This window comes from Corylus avellana, chromosome ca4 (genome assembly GCF_901000735.1).
Source record: "Corylus avellana chromosome ca4, CavTom2PMs-1.0".
Classification (NCBI taxonomy): Eukaryota; Viridiplantae; Streptophyta; class Magnoliopsida; order Fagales; family Betulaceae; genus Corylus; species Corylus avellana.
In genome coordinates, this window is record NC_081544.1 from 36,649,081 (window position 1) to 36,666,802 (window position 17,722).

The 17,722-nt window shown below is 36.4% G+C and overlaps 4 protein-coding genes across 5 annotated transcripts; 3 read left to right on the forward strand and 1 right to left on the reverse strand.

Moving 5' to 3' along the window:
* Positions 1-51: 51 nt before the first annotated feature.
* Positions 52-4,720, reverse strand: LOC132179407 (probable protein S-acyltransferase 6). Its single transcript, XM_059592135.1, has 6 exons — positions 4,285-4,720; positions 3,918-4,133; positions 3,641-3,823; positions 2,843-3,157; positions 986-1,219; positions 52-896 (listed from the first exon to the last, which is right to left on the reverse strand). Exons 2-6 carry the CDS (start codon positions 4,047-4,049, stop codon positions 456-458), a joined length of 1,305 nt encoding a protein of 434 aa, XP_059448118.1. The 5' UTR covers positions 4,050-4,133; positions 4,285-4,720; the 3' UTR covers positions 52-455.
* Positions 4,721-6,891: 2,171 nt separating this feature from the next.
* LOC132179132 (probable 3-beta-hydroxysteroid-Delta(8),Delta(7)-isomerase) lies at positions 6,892-9,724 on the forward strand. Its single transcript, XM_059591775.1, has 4 exons — positions 6,892-7,087; positions 8,350-8,496; positions 8,598-8,706; positions 9,321-9,724. The coding sequence occupies exons 1-4, from the start codon at positions 6,943-6,945 to the stop codon at positions 9,583-9,585; spliced, it is 666 nt and encodes a 221-aa protein (XP_059447758.1). The 5' UTR covers positions 6,892-6,942; the 3' UTR covers positions 9,586-9,724.
* Positions 9,725-9,809: 85 nt separating this feature from the next.
* On the forward strand, positions 9,810-11,379 carry LOC132179130 (protein SRC2-like). 2 transcript variants are annotated; one of them, XM_059591774.1, is made up of 2 exons: positions 9,810-10,221; positions 10,338-11,379. In XM_059591774.1, exon 2 carries the CDS (start codon positions 10,399-10,401, stop codon positions 11,224-11,226), a length of 828 nt encoding a protein of 275 aa, XP_059447757.1. In that variant the 5' UTR covers positions 9,810-10,221; positions 10,338-10,398; the 3' UTR covers positions 11,227-11,379. The 2 variants fall into 2 exon arrangements, with proteins under 2 accessions (XP_059447757.1, XP_059447756.1); XM_059591773.1 differs by having other exon boundaries at positions 9,810-10,207.
* Positions 11,380-14,970: 3,591 nt separating this feature from the next.
* On the forward strand, positions 14,971-15,969 carry LOC132179558 (uncharacterized). Its single transcript, XM_059592299.1, has one exon. The coding sequence runs from the start codon at positions 15,096-15,098 to the stop codon at positions 15,645-15,647; it is 552 nt and encodes a 183-aa protein (XP_059448282.1). The 5' UTR covers positions 14,971-15,095; the 3' UTR covers positions 15,648-15,969.
* Positions 15,970-17,722: the final 1,753 nt, after the last annotated feature.

Genomic DNA, 17,722 nt, shown 5'->3' on the forward strand with positions numbered 1-17,722 from the left:
TATATCTAATTATAGTTCATTATTTTATTAAAGCTATCAACAACAACAACAAAAAATCAAGTAAATTAGTACTTATATACTCAAGTAAATTAGAGCTTATAGTATGAGGCGTTTGGTTTTTCAGCATCACTGCTAACTTATCCAGCAAATTAACAATTATCAACACCCAACCAAATTCCCAGAAGAGACAGTTGCAATATAGCAAAACACTCACTCCAAGTATCCACGACGGCGGTTTGATGTACATGTTCCTCTTCACATTTTAACTGAACCAGTGCATATCTTCCTATAAAAGAAAACAGTGTGGCGAAACATTGTTTCAAAGGTAGAACTTTTCTTTAAGTTCAGCATCACTTCCAGCAACCAATTTCAATCAGCCAGGTTAAAAATTTTATCTTGGCTCTAAGAACAAAATATTACTCTCACCACAATAGATTAGGCTACAAAAGCCATTATTAGTGGCCTCCATTTATTTTCTGTCTCTCTGTCGAACCATGTTCCATTGCAAAGTCAGCAGCCAACATTCGTATATCAGGTGAGATCTCCCAGTTCGCTTTGTGATCCCAGTTTGCGCGTCTTGGCTGGGTTCCACACCTCTCCAATCCACCAACACTATCAATCTGACTCTGTATTTCTTCAAAATCTTCAGCAGCAACAGCTTGCCGTTTTCCGCTCTCTATGTCCAAGCTTGTTTTGGGCATTTCTGGGCTCAAGCCATGGCGCATTGACATTGAAGTGGTGAAGACGGAAGATGCATCCCCCTTTACCTTTGCCCTGAATTTGTTCTTAGAAATGGGAATTTTAGAAAAGAAGATTTCCACAATATTGAGGGCACACCCGCGGTTATAAGGATTCATCTTCCCATCATACCTGTACCGGAAATTCTCATATGTTGTCTGCAGAAATGCAATACAAGACTTAAAAACTAAATAAAAAGTCAATGGGAACAGCAAACCAGAAATAGAGGTAAAGAGGAGATAAGAACCTGATTGGTGATAATTAAATAGATATGAAATGCGGTAAGACCTCCAACAAACCAAGCAGCTATGAATGTATATAAGACCAGAATTCCTGAAACAGGGGACTTCATAAAAGCCCTCCAGAGATTACAATGGTATGCATCCATTATCTTCCTAACGTTGACCCAGCAGAAGGCAAAAACATATAGGCAAAGAATGGTTGTGGAGGACACAAACATGAAGAAGAATCTGTAATTCCTCTGTAAAGAAAACACTTCAACCTTGTTAGGACTATGAAAGGTAAGAACACATCCTACAATGACAACCAGCAGAGCATAATGAGAAAATTGTCTCTTGAAACATATTTGAAGTAAGAAGAACCAGACAGTGAATAATTATATACAGACACATCCGAGAATGACGGGAGCACAGTATAAAGAGAAAATTCATCTCTCAAGTCGTAATTGGGGAAATAACTATACATGCATATATGCATGTCTGTTCATATGTAGAGATCCAGGCATCAATATATGCATCTATACATGTACGCTCCATCATCTATTTGCATATGTTTGTAAGTATGCACACATATACACATGCATATTTATACATACATAGGTAACCAACAAAGAGCCTAAAGGATGAGGTAACAGCTAAAGTTGGGAAATAATTGCATGAATAAACCCTGAGCTAAAAACACATCTCATTCTTTGTATATGTGGCTTGCAAGTAGCAGCAGATGAAAACACTTACAAGTCATACCTAAGTAATTTGCCTTTAATAGATTAGGGTGATTATATAACTCATACGAACAGCATAGTCTTTTAATTTCTTTAAGCAAGTAGAAGGAAATAAAGAATGAGATGTCTGCAATCTGCTCCATTGAAGGTAACTCTTTACAGGCATCCAAACAAACCGTGTAATTTGAAGATCCTTATAATCTTAACCTTCCTTTTTTCTTTTTTCCTTCTGGTTGCCTTACATATGTGTTGATTCCAATAGTTCACTTCAGCCAAATGAGAGTCAGAGATCCTGTGTGACCTAGGGATGAACTCCTTCGATGGAACTAAATATATCCCAACTGAGCTCTCCATAAAGCAATGAATGAATTTCTAGATTGGAAGACATACTCCTGTGATTACGCTCATACTATATTGAGTTACATCAACCTTGCTAGCCCACACTTATAATGCATGCTAATGGTTATGATGTAAAGTGAAAGAAAAAAATGGCCACAGACAGAGGAGCTGAAGGAGGCATAAACCAGCCATAGCGTAATTAGGTTGGAAGTGTAGACAGACTTTAAAATTGGAACATTAAGGACAATTGCAAATAAACAGGCATAAATTAAATACTTAATTAGATATCAAAGTAAATTTCTAGTTGATGAAGAAGTTCCTCATAGAATTTTATTAAGATTTAGACAAATAAGCACAGAAAGACTTTGTAATATATGAAATATTTCAACATGAACTCGACAATCAGAAAGCCTTTTCATTTTACTTCCCAGATCAAAGACTATTCCTTTTTATGTATTTACATAATATTCTCAAACCCAATTTTATCTCAAGATAGTTTAAAGTTGAACCGTTATTTTCTTGCACTAAACAGGCTTCTAAATTAAGAGCATGGACTCATGGTTCTAAAGTGACAGTTTCGGACAATAGGATGATACAAAAGAAACTAGGGACAGCTAGAGCAAATAGACTGGTGAGCATCCAAAAATAATAATCCTTCATGTGTCACTTAAGAATGGTAAAAATTCAACATTTTCAGCACTTTATAATCAATCCCTTCTGGTATTCAGGAAACCACAAATGAGAATACTCAAATTATAATTCAATCGAAAAACAAAACAGAAGAGGAGATTGAAATGAACATACCTTCCCAATACACTGTCCCACCCATGGGCAATGGTGATCAAACCGCTCGACACAGTTATTGCAAATAGAACAATGAGAGCATCGTGGTGGGCGATATAGCATGCACGTTTGACAATATTTGACCTTAACTACCATGCCATTAACCATGACATCTTTTACGGGTGGTAAGCTTGGCGCCCCAGTTCCACTTTGACTTCCAGGCCAATCAGCAGAGATACCTGAGCTATCGCCTTCATCTTCGAGTTCAGGAGGATGTGGGTTACGAGGAATAATGCCAGGATCTCTTCCAGATGTAAGGAAGAGGAGAATTATTACCTGCAATAGTTGACAACTCAGCAATGCCAATTATCAAATCGTTAATGAAAGGTGATGGTGCAAAGAATAGCAAGATTTCCAGAAAAAAGTGTCAAAACAGAGCTTTTCTTTTCTTTTCTTTTCTTTTTCGCAACTCAATCAAAGACATTGATCATATACAGACCTTACAATTCCTTATTTGGTTCCCTCAAAAAAAGAGAAATGAATGAACTCAGATAATATTTTGCAGTCAATTTAGCTGACTTAAACTGGGATCTTCATTATCTTATGAAATAAAATGTAGAGTATAAAAGCTTTTTTTTTTCTACCCTATGTCCTAGTCATTCAGCTACGTAAAACTTGAGTTTTACATACCACAGAACACAAAAATATTTGTTTGTTTTTTTTATATGCACTGGTATAATGCACCCCGATTCTTTACACAATACATATAAAACCAAGATGGTAATTGGGAAGCCAATCGGTAGACAAAGAAGAACTCACGTATAGGGTGAAGACGGTGCATACAGCTACAACAATTTTTCCCAGATGGTGGTGGAATTCATGAATGAGGCTCTGAGAAACAAATGCACAAAACAGGACCACTGGGGTCACGATCAGAAACAGCGTAAGGAATATGGACCTCACATCTGGACCAAATATAAGCCTGCCTCCGAGGCAGAATCTCTGCAATAAGATTTCATATTTTGAAGAATTAAGGTGAGGTGAAACAAAGGTTGTGATAATGTAAAATTTAACAGAGAAAACAAAAGCTGCTCACATTGTTTCCTTTCCAAACTTGATAAACACGGATGGACGGGGAACCATTTGGGTCACCGATGATCCGCCTGTTGGAGTCGGAGAGCTGTGGAGGCAGTGAATTTGTATACATGTTTCCTTGCATCATAGCCATCACCTCCCACCACTGGAATCTTCAGATCTCCTGGTGTCACCGGCGCATTTCAATGTTGATCACGTACGTACCCACCCACCCGATCTGCATACATATAAATTCGCATAACGATTGCGGAAACAAATGTTGGTTTGATTGAGCACCAATTATTGTAGCAATCATAAACAAAGACACAAAATTGATCAATAATAACGCAATGCGGATAGATTGACAACAAAATCAATCTTATTCTTACCCGTATTTCTATATGCAGCTTTACCTTTGTTTTTTTTTTTCTTTTCGTTTTTTTTTTTTTTCTGGGGTGGGGGTGGGGAGGGGTACCGATCGAGGGTAGGGGTACCTTCCAGAGCTCCAAAAGTGTGTGCGAGAGATGATTACAGAGAAAGGAAGGAGAGCTGAGAGAAGGCGCAACCGGTATTGCCCCCAGTGGCGAGGCACGATTATCTCGTTCTCTTGGCTTATTTTGGTACTACGGGTGGACAGACAGGTATCTCAGTGATGGGAGTGTTTGCCGGAGCTCTCTCTCTCTCTCTCAAACACAAACACAAACACAAACACCTGTGACTCGGCTGCTCCTCTCACTCGCCACGGACAAGACCCTCACTACTTCACATATTATCCGTCATTTTCATCAATGCACTTCCCTTGGTACTACTATTACTATCCATTCATTATTTCTCCAACATCTTCCTTTCTTCATTTATTTCACTCACTTTTTTAGTTTTTACTATTTATATATTAACTATTTTTATTTATTCTTAATTAAACTCTTACGTACAAATTTCGTTAATGTAATTAGTGATTAGTATCAAAAGAATAGAGTGAGAGAAAGAGAGACCGTGGGACCATCCCTTACGTAGAAAAGATAGTCAAAAGTAATTCCATGACAGCGACGCATTTGCAACTCCCAACGTGGACTGGAGAATCTTTGGTTACGACAATCACACGTTACACCTTTTCCTCCGTCTTGTCCCACCAGAACTTGCGATTTATCGAGTCAAACAACTTGTTTTTTCGGAGGAAAAAGTCGGGCTACTCTATTTCTCAGGGACTCAGGGGATTCGCTTGACCAGGATTACGTGCTCCTTCATGTGATTACAACAAATATTATATAATCTAATTACTAATATAATATATATTCGATTTTTTCTATTTATACGTGTCTACATTTCTTTCTCTATTTATCATTTTCTTAACAAATTATATTCCTTATAAATTGGCTTTTTTTTCTTGTATTATCAGACCATCATTCAATATAAACAAATTGCAGTTTTATGGTTGACCTATCTCAAAGGAAAGTGTTACATGCTTTTTTTTAATATTACTATGTTGTTCTTTTAGTTTTAGGTAAATATTATTTTATAAAAATTAAATAAAAAAAATAAAAACAATTTTATCTTTGTATTTTTTTATAAAATAATATTCACCTAATTCTCTTCCTTCTCTGCACGGTCTTCACTCTCCACTCCAGGTTTGCCTTCCTTCGATTTCTTTGAATGCTTTCTTCCACCAATGGATTTTCTTTTTCTTTTTTTTCCATTTCGACTTACCGAATGTGACCGTCATTGCCATGTAGGTGACAGTCAATAACGGTGTAATCCCATTGTCAGAAAAAGCTGATGAAATTACTGACTTACGGACAATGGGCTGTACAAGAGGTGAAAAGCCCTCCTTCGATATCGTGTTATCCGACACCCAGCCTTAGTCACCCCTAAGTTAGTTAGGGGCCATCACTCCTCACATCGAAACTAATCATCATCGACCTAAAGGCTAGGATAAAAATCTTCACCCTAAAAATCGCTCATGAAAGTAGATGTAAGGAGAAATCATTTAGCGCTTTCTCTTTCAATAGGGCCTTCAAAAAATAACAAAAATACAATAAAAAAGCCAGCAAGCAGCTATAATAGCTAGGGCGAGGAAGGCGAAACGCACTAGCTAGCACGTGGTAGATGAGATGAAGCTGTTTTGCACCGATGGGCAGTTGAGGAGCACGGTGAGCTGGCGCGTGACTAAGCGAAACCAATTGAGGAAACTAGATCTAGATTTGAAAAACTAGATTTAAAGTCCAACCAATTTCGAAGGGGGCAAAAAGTGGTGCAACACGATGGAGGGCGAACAAAGGCAGTGCAGCATAAGCAAAAAGATTGGTGGAACAACTGAATTAGTCGAAAAAAAAAAAACCAAAACAATAAATTGAAAAAAAAGAAAAGAAAAAAAAACAAGAAGGGGAGGAGGAGGAAAGAAGAGGGGAGCAAGAGCTCTCTCCTCCCCCACATGTTTTTTCTCTCTAGGTTTTCTCCTAGGAAGAGAGAGTCGGTTGCCTTCAAAGAATACTATATGACATATTAAACTAATTGGATGATAAATTGACGAAGGGAGCAAAGCGGAGATAATAATTGTTGAAATTAAAAACTTATCAACTAATGTTACAAGACTCACAACCCAAGCCCAAGGCAAGCCATGCGCCTACTAAAAAAGGATATTAAACATATTGGAAGCATGTTCTTACAATATTATTTCATCCAATAATCACTATTTTATACCACCAAATTAAAACATCTATAAATAATCCAACAAAACTTAATAAGAGAAACACTCAATTTCTCATTAAAGTACTCCCTAACTATCATACACAATAAAGAAATCAATTCATCTCAATTCCATCCATTTTGTACAGACTTTATCATATATGATTATATAACATGCCCCGTCCTATTTGCCCACTGGGTCCAAGAGAGAGAGAGAGAGAGAGAGAATGGAGGCCCATTCCGCTTAATTTGAATCTGTAACTTCCCGTCATGCCCGGCCCACTATAACAATGGTAAGATAAAAGAACCAACCCTACAGAGTTGGGGCGGAGGTTGACTTTGGTCGGAGTGAGAGGAAGGCGAAAATGGAGGCATCGGTTGAACATCCCTACGTACCCAAAGATCTAAAGCTGCCAGGTTTCGTGCCATGTTTCCTCTCACAGTCCTCTATTCTCCTCGTCTATGGCGTCTCTTCCCTGCTCGTCGTCTCCCTCGTCTGGCTCCTCTCCGGTTTGCTTCTTTTTACTACTCTACTTGCTCACCCATCGCCAACTTCTATTCATTTCTAATTTTTCTTTTACCCAAATCAATTTCTTTTATTTTAGACCCACTTCTGCGATCTATTATAGTGTTGTTCCAATTTCCAATTTGTTTATTCGACCAAAATCGTAATAATGAGCAGAGCGTTTGTAATGCTACATGTGAGAATTACCAGCTTCAAAACCTCAAATTTGTGAATCAACCAGCTTTCGCCACTATTTGTATTTTGAGCTGATTAACTAGAGTTTTCAACTTTTTTGTTTGTTTGTTGTTGTAGGTACTAGAGCTTTCAACTTCGTTTCTTTTCTTCATTTCTTCATGGGCTACGGAATGAAATAAATGATGAAAACAGTTTTAGCCAACACAACCAAAACGCGATTTGTATTTCACCATATATATCATCTGTACAATTATCGAGTGTTTGAGTTACTGCAGAATACAAATTTCAAAATATGTAAATCTATAAAAACATAAATAATTTAAAGCTAAAGCTAATATATGGGCAGTTATGTTTGACGTGTGATAGGATGACACTAAGAGCTTATTTGGGATTGCGTACTTTTATCACTCAAAAAGTGCGTTTGAAGAAAAAAATATTCGTTTAAAAGTGCTTTTAATTGCTAAAAATGATCAAAAAGGACTTCGAAGTAAAGCTTTTACCTGAAAGCTTATTTTGTCTTAAAAGCTTTATTCTCAAACACAATCTTAAACAAGCTCTAAGTTTAAGTTTAAGTTTGAATTGCTGAATGATCGTCCGTATCTTGTTCTCTGTTTTGCTCTGCAACACTGTCATTTAAACTTGCTGCCTTATCTTGACGAGTATGAGCTACACGGTGGTGATGTTTGTCTGAACTGCTGCTGCTGCTGTCTGAATGCATCTAGTTTACACGCTTTAAAACTATCACCCTTCAAGAGCATCAACACTTTGATCCTTTTAGGATACATCAATTCCTAATCTTTCTGGTCTGAGCTCCGGACATTGTCTATGTTACCATCACTGGTTGGATTCTGTTCCTTAACTGTTTAATCTAGCAAGGGAAGGAGCTATTGGTTAAGATTAACTCATGTATTTGTTTTTACTTTTCATGAATGTTCTTGATAATTTGATTTCTTTGTGGTACCTGTATGGGTTATTTTATTTTCTAATTCAGATTTAAATAACTTGCATCTTGATAAATTTTAATTGCCTTGGGGTGCCTAATTGAATTTAAATGCCTTTTTTCTTAAACCAGGGAGATCACCCAAAAAGTCCAAGATTGACAGATGGCTCATGTGCTGGTGGGCTTTCACAGGCCTCACCCACATGATTGTTGAGGGTTATTTTGCTTTCTCCCCAGAATTTTATAAGGATAAAACTGGTTTTTACCTGGCGGAAGTTTGTAAGTTTTTTTGTTTAATTCTAAACGTATTGGCAGCAGTTGGGACTCGTTTGGATTTGTTGGGTCACATGTAGATGACAACCCTCGTTTAAAACTTCCAGGGAAAGAATACAGCAAAGGTGATTCAAGATATGCAGCTAGGGATGCAGGAATTGTTACTGTTGAAGGGCTAACTGCAGTTCTAGAGGGTCCAGCTAGCCTTTTAGCAGTGTAAGATCGAATGGATATCATGTTAAATTACTACTTATCTCAAAAGTTTAAGCTGAAAAAAAAAAAAAAAAAAAAAAAAAAAAAAAGATAAATTTAATCATTTAATTTATATTTCTAACATATCATGTTACAAAAAAGAAAAGATTCAATATTTTCAACCCTGTCTGGATTCTGGAATTAGATTTTTTACATGATAGTTTCCATCAGCATACAAAGGCTCATTGTTCATCTTGAGAGCTTCTCATTACTGGTATGTTTGGGGATTAGGTGCTATCCGTCTTCCCTAACTTTTTTTTTTTTTTCTTATTTTGTGAATTTACTGGCTTAGTATAACCTTAACAAAATGAATGAATTAATGAATGAATTTTATTTTGTGAAATTTCTTTTTTCTATATAACCTTAACAAAATGAATGAATTAATGAATGAATTTTATTTTGTGAATTTTCTTTTTTCTATATAACCTTAACAAAATGAATGAATTAATGAATGTGGTAGAAATGCCTTTTTGGTCTTGCTATTTCTCTTCCTATCTGAATTTAGATTTTATATGCAAATATTTACATTCCCTTCTGCTGATCATTTTTCCTGTGCCATCTTTGCTGACACCTGGTAGGTTTGCAATAGCTACGGGAAAGTCATATAGCTACATACTTCAGTTTGCCATTTCTCTGGGCCAGCTCTATGGAACTGCTGTGTATTTCATAACTTCTTACTTGGAAGGTGATCACTTTGCTGCAAACTCATACTACTACTACGCATACTATATTGGTGCAAATGCCTCATGGATTGTGATACCCACACTCATTTCCATCCGTTGTTGGAAGAAGATCTGTGCAGCATTCCAGGTCCAAGGCCAGAAAAAGTCAAAAGTTCGCTGAGGTCGACTTCTTGCATTATTCAAGATATTTGTAGTTACTGGATTCAGATTTTGCAAGCTCTTATTTCTTTTGATAATAATTTCTCAATTGATGCACTTTACATGGTGATTTGGAAATATTTACTCAAGGATTTTGTTACGATTGGTTTGGTTGAATATCCTGCTGTTACATTATCAATATTTCAAGTTACGACTTATCTCATTGATTGTAGCAAAGGTGGATGCATCAGGGCTTGTGTATATTTGATGTTCCCAATGGCGTGCATTAGCCTGTTTCTTTTTTACTTACTAATGTTGTCTCTGGATCTCTTTCTGGAACGGCCACTATCCCTAGAGATTAATGTTCTTCTGATGAAATGAAACCACAGGTCCACAAATATCATTGACTTTGCTGTCTCCATTTGGCATTAGACACATACTCATTAGTGGACATGAACTGTAATATGAACTGTAATATAAAGTGATTGATGTGATGTAAAAAGTAAGAATGTTAGAGAATTAAATTTTTTGAATTAATAGTAAGGAGCTATTGCCAAAGGGTGCCGAGGAGTTCTAGAATAGCCCAGGAAGCTTTGCCATGTTAGCCTTTTAAGAGACTAGTAGGAATGCTCAAGCTCAAGCAGGTACTTAGTCAATGGTGCGTATTTTCCAATCCATTGTACGCGTGCCCCACTTCATATTGCTGACCCAGTTTGGGTTCTTATGCTATTTAGGCCTTTATTTATTTTCTTTGGTATCTAATACCTTCAAAAGGTAGGAGAATAGTCCTCGTCAGGAGAAGAAGTAACTAGTTGCACAGCTACAGAGGTGTGTCATGGATTTGAGCTCTATAGAGTTGAAGTTGAAGGTAATCTCGGCTAGAGATCTCAAGGGCTTCAATTTCTTCCAGAAGCTATCAGTCTACGCTGTGGTCCGCCTTGTCAACGAAGAAGTGAAGAAAAAGCAAAAGCATGAGCAACAACAACTGCAGCGTCAAAAAACGCCAGTGGACAGAGTTGGAGACAGGAACCCAGAGTGGAATCACGAGATGCAGTTTGATCTTAAAGACTTGTTGCTTCCTGATGACCGCAATCATCTTTTTCTGAGATTTGATCTTCTCAGCGAAGGTATCGTTTTCGGTAACAACACCGTTGGTGAAGTCCAGGTTCCAGTATTCAAGGACTTGATTGATGATGAGTCTAACGGAGCTATGAGGTTCGTCAGTTATCAGGTTCGAAGCCGTGACGGTAAGCCTAATGGGGTCTTGAATTTCTCTTACAAGGTGAAGAATGGGAAAACCAACAAGGAGAAGGAGGTGGTCAAAAGTGATACTATAAAACTGGGCTCATTTTCTAAAGAGAAAATTGATTATCCAAGAGTGGAAGTTGAAAATAGGGCAGGGGGGGAGGGGCATATATGCTATCCTTCACTGGATGATGTTGTCTCGCCCAGAATTAGCATCCCTTCTCCGAAGAGTTACAAATATTGGACACCACCATCCCCGCAGCCATACTTGTCTCCTGCCGGGGTGTCTTATCATCCATATCCGTCAATACAACAAATTCCGGGGATATATTGCTACAAGCCGGAGTCGATGAGTTATGGTTACGCACTTGCACCCAGCTTGTGCGGCTACTCTGGAGGTGGTGCATCATCCAATTAATGTCCAAAGATGGGAATAGGGATTAGGGAGTGGAGGAGGAGATGATGGATCATGTCGATGTCTGCCTTGTAGTTGTACTGTTGTAGGGACTAGCTAGGGAAGTATTATTTAATATTTATGATATGATTATATAGAATATAGCATTTGATGATAGGGTGTATCCCATCTCGGCATCTCTATTGATACATACTATCCCATCTCTTTAAGAAAATGTGCATCTTCTTCACTTTTGCTTTGCGCCGCCGCCATTAATCGTACCCATTCTCAAGCATAATCCAATGTCGTGCCAAATACGCCACTGCAAAAAAAAAAAAAAAAAAGGAGTAATTTTATGGACCACACTTGTACTATATTAATAAATAATAAAATAAAAGTTAGGTGACTAAGATTTTTCCTTTTGACAGAGTGATTGCATGCGTATTCTAGAACCCAGCCCAAAAGTTGGGAAATGTTGAAAACTTGGGCGTTACTATTTTGTTTTCTTGTTTCACTATTTCAACTAAAACTTGGGTGAAAACTTCAAATACGTTTACTAATAAAAGTTTGGGAAAATTTCAGAAAGCCTCCCTGAATTTTTAGCCAATTTGAAAAAATTTTCCTGAATTTTCAAAACTCTCATTTAGGTCCCTTGAACTTTAGTTTTCTCTCACTTTGGACACTTTTAACATTAAACTACGTCGTTTTGTATTATAAAATTAAACACCTACCCAGCCCAAAAATGACGTAGTTTAATGTTAAAAGGGTCCAAAGTGAGAGAAAACCAAAGTTCAGTGGACCTAAATGAGAGTTTTGGAAATTCAGGGAAGGTTTTTCAAATTAGCTGAAAATTCATGGGGACTTTCTGAAGTTTCCCCTAAAAGTTTCTAGGCTCCACGGGTGTGTCATAATCACTGTACCCCACTGTGGACTAAAACAGAGTAGTATGTGCCAATGTTTTTGGTTCTCAGAATTAATCAAAGTGACGAGGTCTTGGCAACTGGCAACCACTTATATTGAAATTATTGGAGAGACTCTTAGGTCTTAATCAATCAACTTGACTGTTTTTTTATAAAGACCATAAGACCGTTGAATGTTCAACTCTCCACCCCCCACCCAGGGGTAAGAGAAAAAAATAAAAACAGAGCCTACTAAAAAGCAGAAGGGAATTTGAACGGGAGAGTAGGCTTATGAATCATGATGCTGGGAAGGAAGGGCCTCATTCCTAATTCTAATTGATTTTGAAATCCTCTTGTGCCATTTTTTTTTTTTTTTCCTTTCTTTTTAATATGTCAAACAACAGAGCCTACTCATAGAAGCCTGTATTTAGTGTAAACAAATTAGGAAAATTTACTAAATTGATCGTGAGAATTAGGCTTATCTCAAATCTTTCATTAACGTACCTTGTGGTAAACTTCTTTTATCAAATTGATCATTACAAATTTATAACTCTACACTAAAAGCTTGTTTGAGATTGCATTTGAGAAATATAGATTTTAAGTCAAAAAGAGTTTTTGGGTAAAAGTTTTATTTTAAGCTTTTACCAAAAGTGTAGTTTGACTACTTTTAAACTTTTTGGACCATTAAAAACACTTTTAATTTTTTTACCAAACAAGTTTTTTTTTATTTTTCAAATGGACTTTTTAAGTATTAAAAATATTTTTAAGTAACTCAAACGAAATTCCAAACAAACCCTTAAAAAAGGGCAACCCCCCTCCCCTGGCCTCCCCTCCCTTCACAAAGGAGTGAGGGGTGGCTATGTAGCATCCCCTGTCTATCTTACAAGATATTGGGCCTTGATTAAGGCTTAATATTTTGGGCTTTAGAGTATGTGAGTTCATTAGGTTGGGCCCAAATTAAATTAGTTCATGGATCATAAATTGAAACAAAAATTTTTACTTCCAAATTTATTTTTGGAATAAAGTCGTAATCTGGGATATGGTGGGGAGTCCAGACTCAAATAGGGTCGGCCACACATGAAATGAAATGTACTAAATTATTTTATGCATCTCTATCCCTTAAGTTTTCTTTTATTTATTATTTTTTTTAAAAATTGATAAATTAGGCTTTGTGGGTTGGGGGCCTTGGGCTGTGACAAATAACTTCCTAGAGTTTCAAAAGTGACAAATAATTTCATGTGCTATACTTGTGTAGCAAATAATTGAATTTGTACAAATCTTGACCATTTTTGGGACATGACCATTATAAAATTAGGAATGTCCCTTGAAAATTATTAAAAAAAATTAAAAAAAAAAAAGAAAAGAAAGGAAAGGGCTAGCATTGGGTGGTTGACCACTCCAAACCTAATGCTCGGAGATAGTTCGGCCACCTCCAAATTCGATTGCTTGGGATGGCCAAACCATCCCCAAAGCTATGAGGTTAGTTCGATCATCCCTATAATTGGTCAAAGGAGATGACTGAACTACATAGCACCATGCCTTTTTTTTTTTTTTTTTTTGTATAATTTTATTAGGTTAAATTTGTAATTACATAATGACCCTGTCAAAAATAAAATGGTTAGAATTTGTATGAAGTGAATTATTTGTTACAACCCCAAACCATAGACACTTACTTGTCACTTTTAAAGCTTCATGAAATTATTAGTCACAACTTACTAATTTAACAACTAAATATGATATTGAAAATGCTAATGAAAAGTATTTACAAGAATTGTACACAAAAGTAACCAAATAAACACTCTACATTCATTTGCTAGAGAGCTTTTCAACCCTAGCAGCTTATGCGCCATTAACTTGCAACAAACTCTTTAATTAAGAAACAGCCCCAACTAGTGTTATTTTTAAGTAAATCTTAAAGCAAGCCATGAATAAAAAATAAAAATCTTAAAGCAGGCCATCTTGCTTCTGTGAGTGACAACTAAAAAGTCTAGACTTTTCCTTTAAAAAAGAAAAGAAAAAAAAAAGTCGTGCCTAATTAAATATTATTTATTCGCTAGCTCTACCGCGAAAGGACCAAACTGCACAAAAGGAGCAGTGAGAGTAAAAGCAGCTAGGTTCTTTCCCTTGCGTACATTTTCTTTCTGTGATATGTCCAAACTGGGGAGCACGTTCATTGGGAAGTTGAGTGCCGCTTTTCAGTTGAGGGCATTTTGAGAACCATCTACGAAGGTTTCATAGCACTACAATTATATGTCTCTGGAGAAAAAAAGCATAAGAATGCATGTGAAAATGAAAATGAAAATGAAGCAATATATATATATATCGTCTTTATCGATTACACAAACCACGTTATGAGGAAGTTAGCTAGCTAGGAATCCTCACATCACATGCTTTTTCCATCACTTTTCAATGGCGATCCACTTTAATTAACTTTCACCGTCTAAAGTCTCTTTAAACTCCCTTTTTTTTTCTGTTTTAAATATGAAAATTAAAAGAAATGTGCCCCTGCCGGCTGCCACCCCAGAAGAATCTTCTTCTTTTTCATCTACATGCTGCATGCCATCACTCACAATATCATCGTCCTCTAACGACGAATATTATATATGAAAATGATATCTACTGTGCGTGCACTGTGCACCCAAATTGAAGCCGAAGCCCAGGCTTGCTAGAAAAAGACGGGTATGTCGTACGTGTCTACCCTATAGCCTCATGCCACGTGGTTTGGTAATCTATGGGAGACTGCTGTGCTCACAAGTTATAGTCATATATATAGGCAAATGCTAAAGCCCATCCATATAAGCTTATATATATATATATAAGCTTTCTCCTTTCTATATAAACCCATCCAACTCTTCACTATTTCCTTCATGCTAACGCTTCTTAATTTCTTGGTTACAACTTACAACCCTAGCTCTCTAACACTCTGCACAACGTACTTGCGCTTTTCTTCTCTTTCTTTCGTGGTGGTTTCTTTGTCTGTTTTAAGCTCAGAGAATGAAGAACAAAGCTTCCCACGCCCTGAAACAGATAATCTCTACCTTGATTTCTATTGCTAAAGCCAAATCAATGGCCCTCAAGAGCAAAACCAGCGCAGCCAAATCCCGCCTTGTAATGTTCTCCTTGTTGAAGAACAAGAAGGTTATACTGGACTCACTGTCCCACAAGATTCATAGACTTCTTGGTGGGCAGCATGACAAGGAAAGCCAATCCGAGGCAGATGACGACGAGAGCAAGGCCATAGTTCTCTACAATGCCATGGCAAACGAGTCGACTCTTACCCAGTTGGTGGAGGTGGATGATGAAGATGACAAGTACCCAGATCTCAGGCACTCGTTATTTGATGAAGAGGAATTCGAGTTTGAGGATCAGGGTGGATCCATCGTTGATCTGGTGAGGAATTCCAAGGAAGAAGGGGAGAATTTCAGCCTGGAAGATGAGATTGACCAGGTTGCAGACTTGTTTATAATGAGGTTCCATAAACAGATGCGCTTGCAAAAGCTGCAATCATTCAAGCGGTACCAAGAGATGATGGAGAGAAGTCTTTGATTAATCAATCAATACTTCAATACTAGTGCGTGCAAGTGTAGGGAAGATCCTGTTCCAGCTGCTTGAATCTTGATTCATGACCGGAAAAGAAATGAAAACAAATGGAAACTATCTCTCATCTCTGGGCTGACTTCTTCTGCTACTCCCATCCGGCCCATTGCCTCTCTTCTACACTACTGGATTTCCTATCTTTGGTCTTTGGGCCAATAATTAAAGCTGTTTTCTTATATATTATTTATATTTTCTACTATATATCTTTTAGAAACTTATCTGTAATTTTACATATAAGGCTGTAACACTAGTGTAGAATTTTAATATCCAATAAAATTCAGCCAGCAGCTAGAACTGCTTGTTTCATTTGGTATAAGATTTGGGATAGTGACAAAAATTTAATATTATGTGAAACGGGCGGGGTGAGTCATGGCAAAACATTCCAAATTTTATATAAATTATTTATCTTTTTAATATCAGATCGGAGTGTTACAATCACTTTCTTTAAAACCTTAAAATTATACAATGTTTCTAGTACCACATAAAGTTACAACTTAGCTGGGATGTTATTTGTAACTACTTAAAAAAATAAAAAAATAATCACATATGTTTTATGGCTTAAAAATGACATATCTATAATAAATTATAAATATCAATTTCTCTCACTTAACAATTATTATTTTTATAGACTATCAACTTTATAGTCTTTATATGAAATATTCATTTTCTCATTATAGAACCGGACTTTACAGGAGTGTAACACTCTGGCTGCTAGCTGCTTTATGACCGAGTCATCACTTTCTCCCACGCTTGATTATAATGATCTAATATGTCTTAATTCGAAAGAGGGGCAATTGTAAAGTCTAAATGAAGGTACTTTTGGCCCACAAATTACAATAACAAACGTTGTCCGTTGTCATTGAGCCACTTATGTCAAAAAAAAAAAAACTAACTAACTAGCAAAAAAATGTTGTTCTTCATGTTCAGTCGAAATTCAATGTATGGAAATTGAAAAGACTTTCTTGTTGTTAAGAGTTTGAGAAGCTAGAGATAGTAGCTTTGAAGATTTTATATTAAGGCATTAAGCGGGTGTTTAAAAAGATAAATATATAAGAAAATGTTGAAATGTAGGAAACTTGATAATCATTTTGGTGATAGGATGAATGCATTTTTAATTATATGAAAATGGCTGTAATCGTCAAGCCAAGTTAAACTTTAGGATTTTAAGACTGGCTCGTTATGAAGATGCTCATTCGAACCGAGCTATAAAATGTGTGTTCAAGTTCGGCTCGTTTAAAGTTCAGGCGAGATCGAACTCAAGTTCGAGTTTGTTGAAAATGCTATTCGAGCCGAACCGGGCTCAACTCGAGCTCGAGCTAAGCTATTCAATTATTTAATATATGATCCAAGCAGAGTTCAAGTTCGAATTTTAAAACAAGCCATAGACATTTATCTATAGTATAAATATAAATATTAAGTAATTTATATTACATATATTACTTAATTACTAATATACATACTTAAATTTATATAATTAATTTTTAGCAATATGTATATATGAATGAGCTAACGAGTTGGGCAAACGAATCGGTCGAGCGTTAAACGAGCTGATCTCGTGAGCTCCTATTGAGTCTTCTCGAGCGAATCGGGTATGTATCATTTACTAATCGAGTTGTTTGTACAGTATTGAACTCGAGTTCGAGTTTGAGTTAAACTGAGAGGGTATCGAGTGGGTTGTCGAACAAACTGGTTTATTTACGACCCTAATAAATAGTGAAAGGATGCAATTTAGAAAGGGAAGGAAGAATGTACTAAAATAAAGAGAAACTCTAAAGATCAATATTTTGCATATAGTTGGTTAATCTCATCCTACAAATTAACAATTAAATTTGTAGATTTACGTAGACCCTACATAAATTAATAGTAAACTCTACAAATTTAATTGTTGATTTATTAAATTTGTAAGAAAATAAGAAATTAAATTACTAAATATAAGAAATTTATTGACCTTATAAGTTCTTATAAATAAGAGAAATGCTATAATCTAATAAAACTCCCACATTTTGTCAATTAAAATCTTAGGT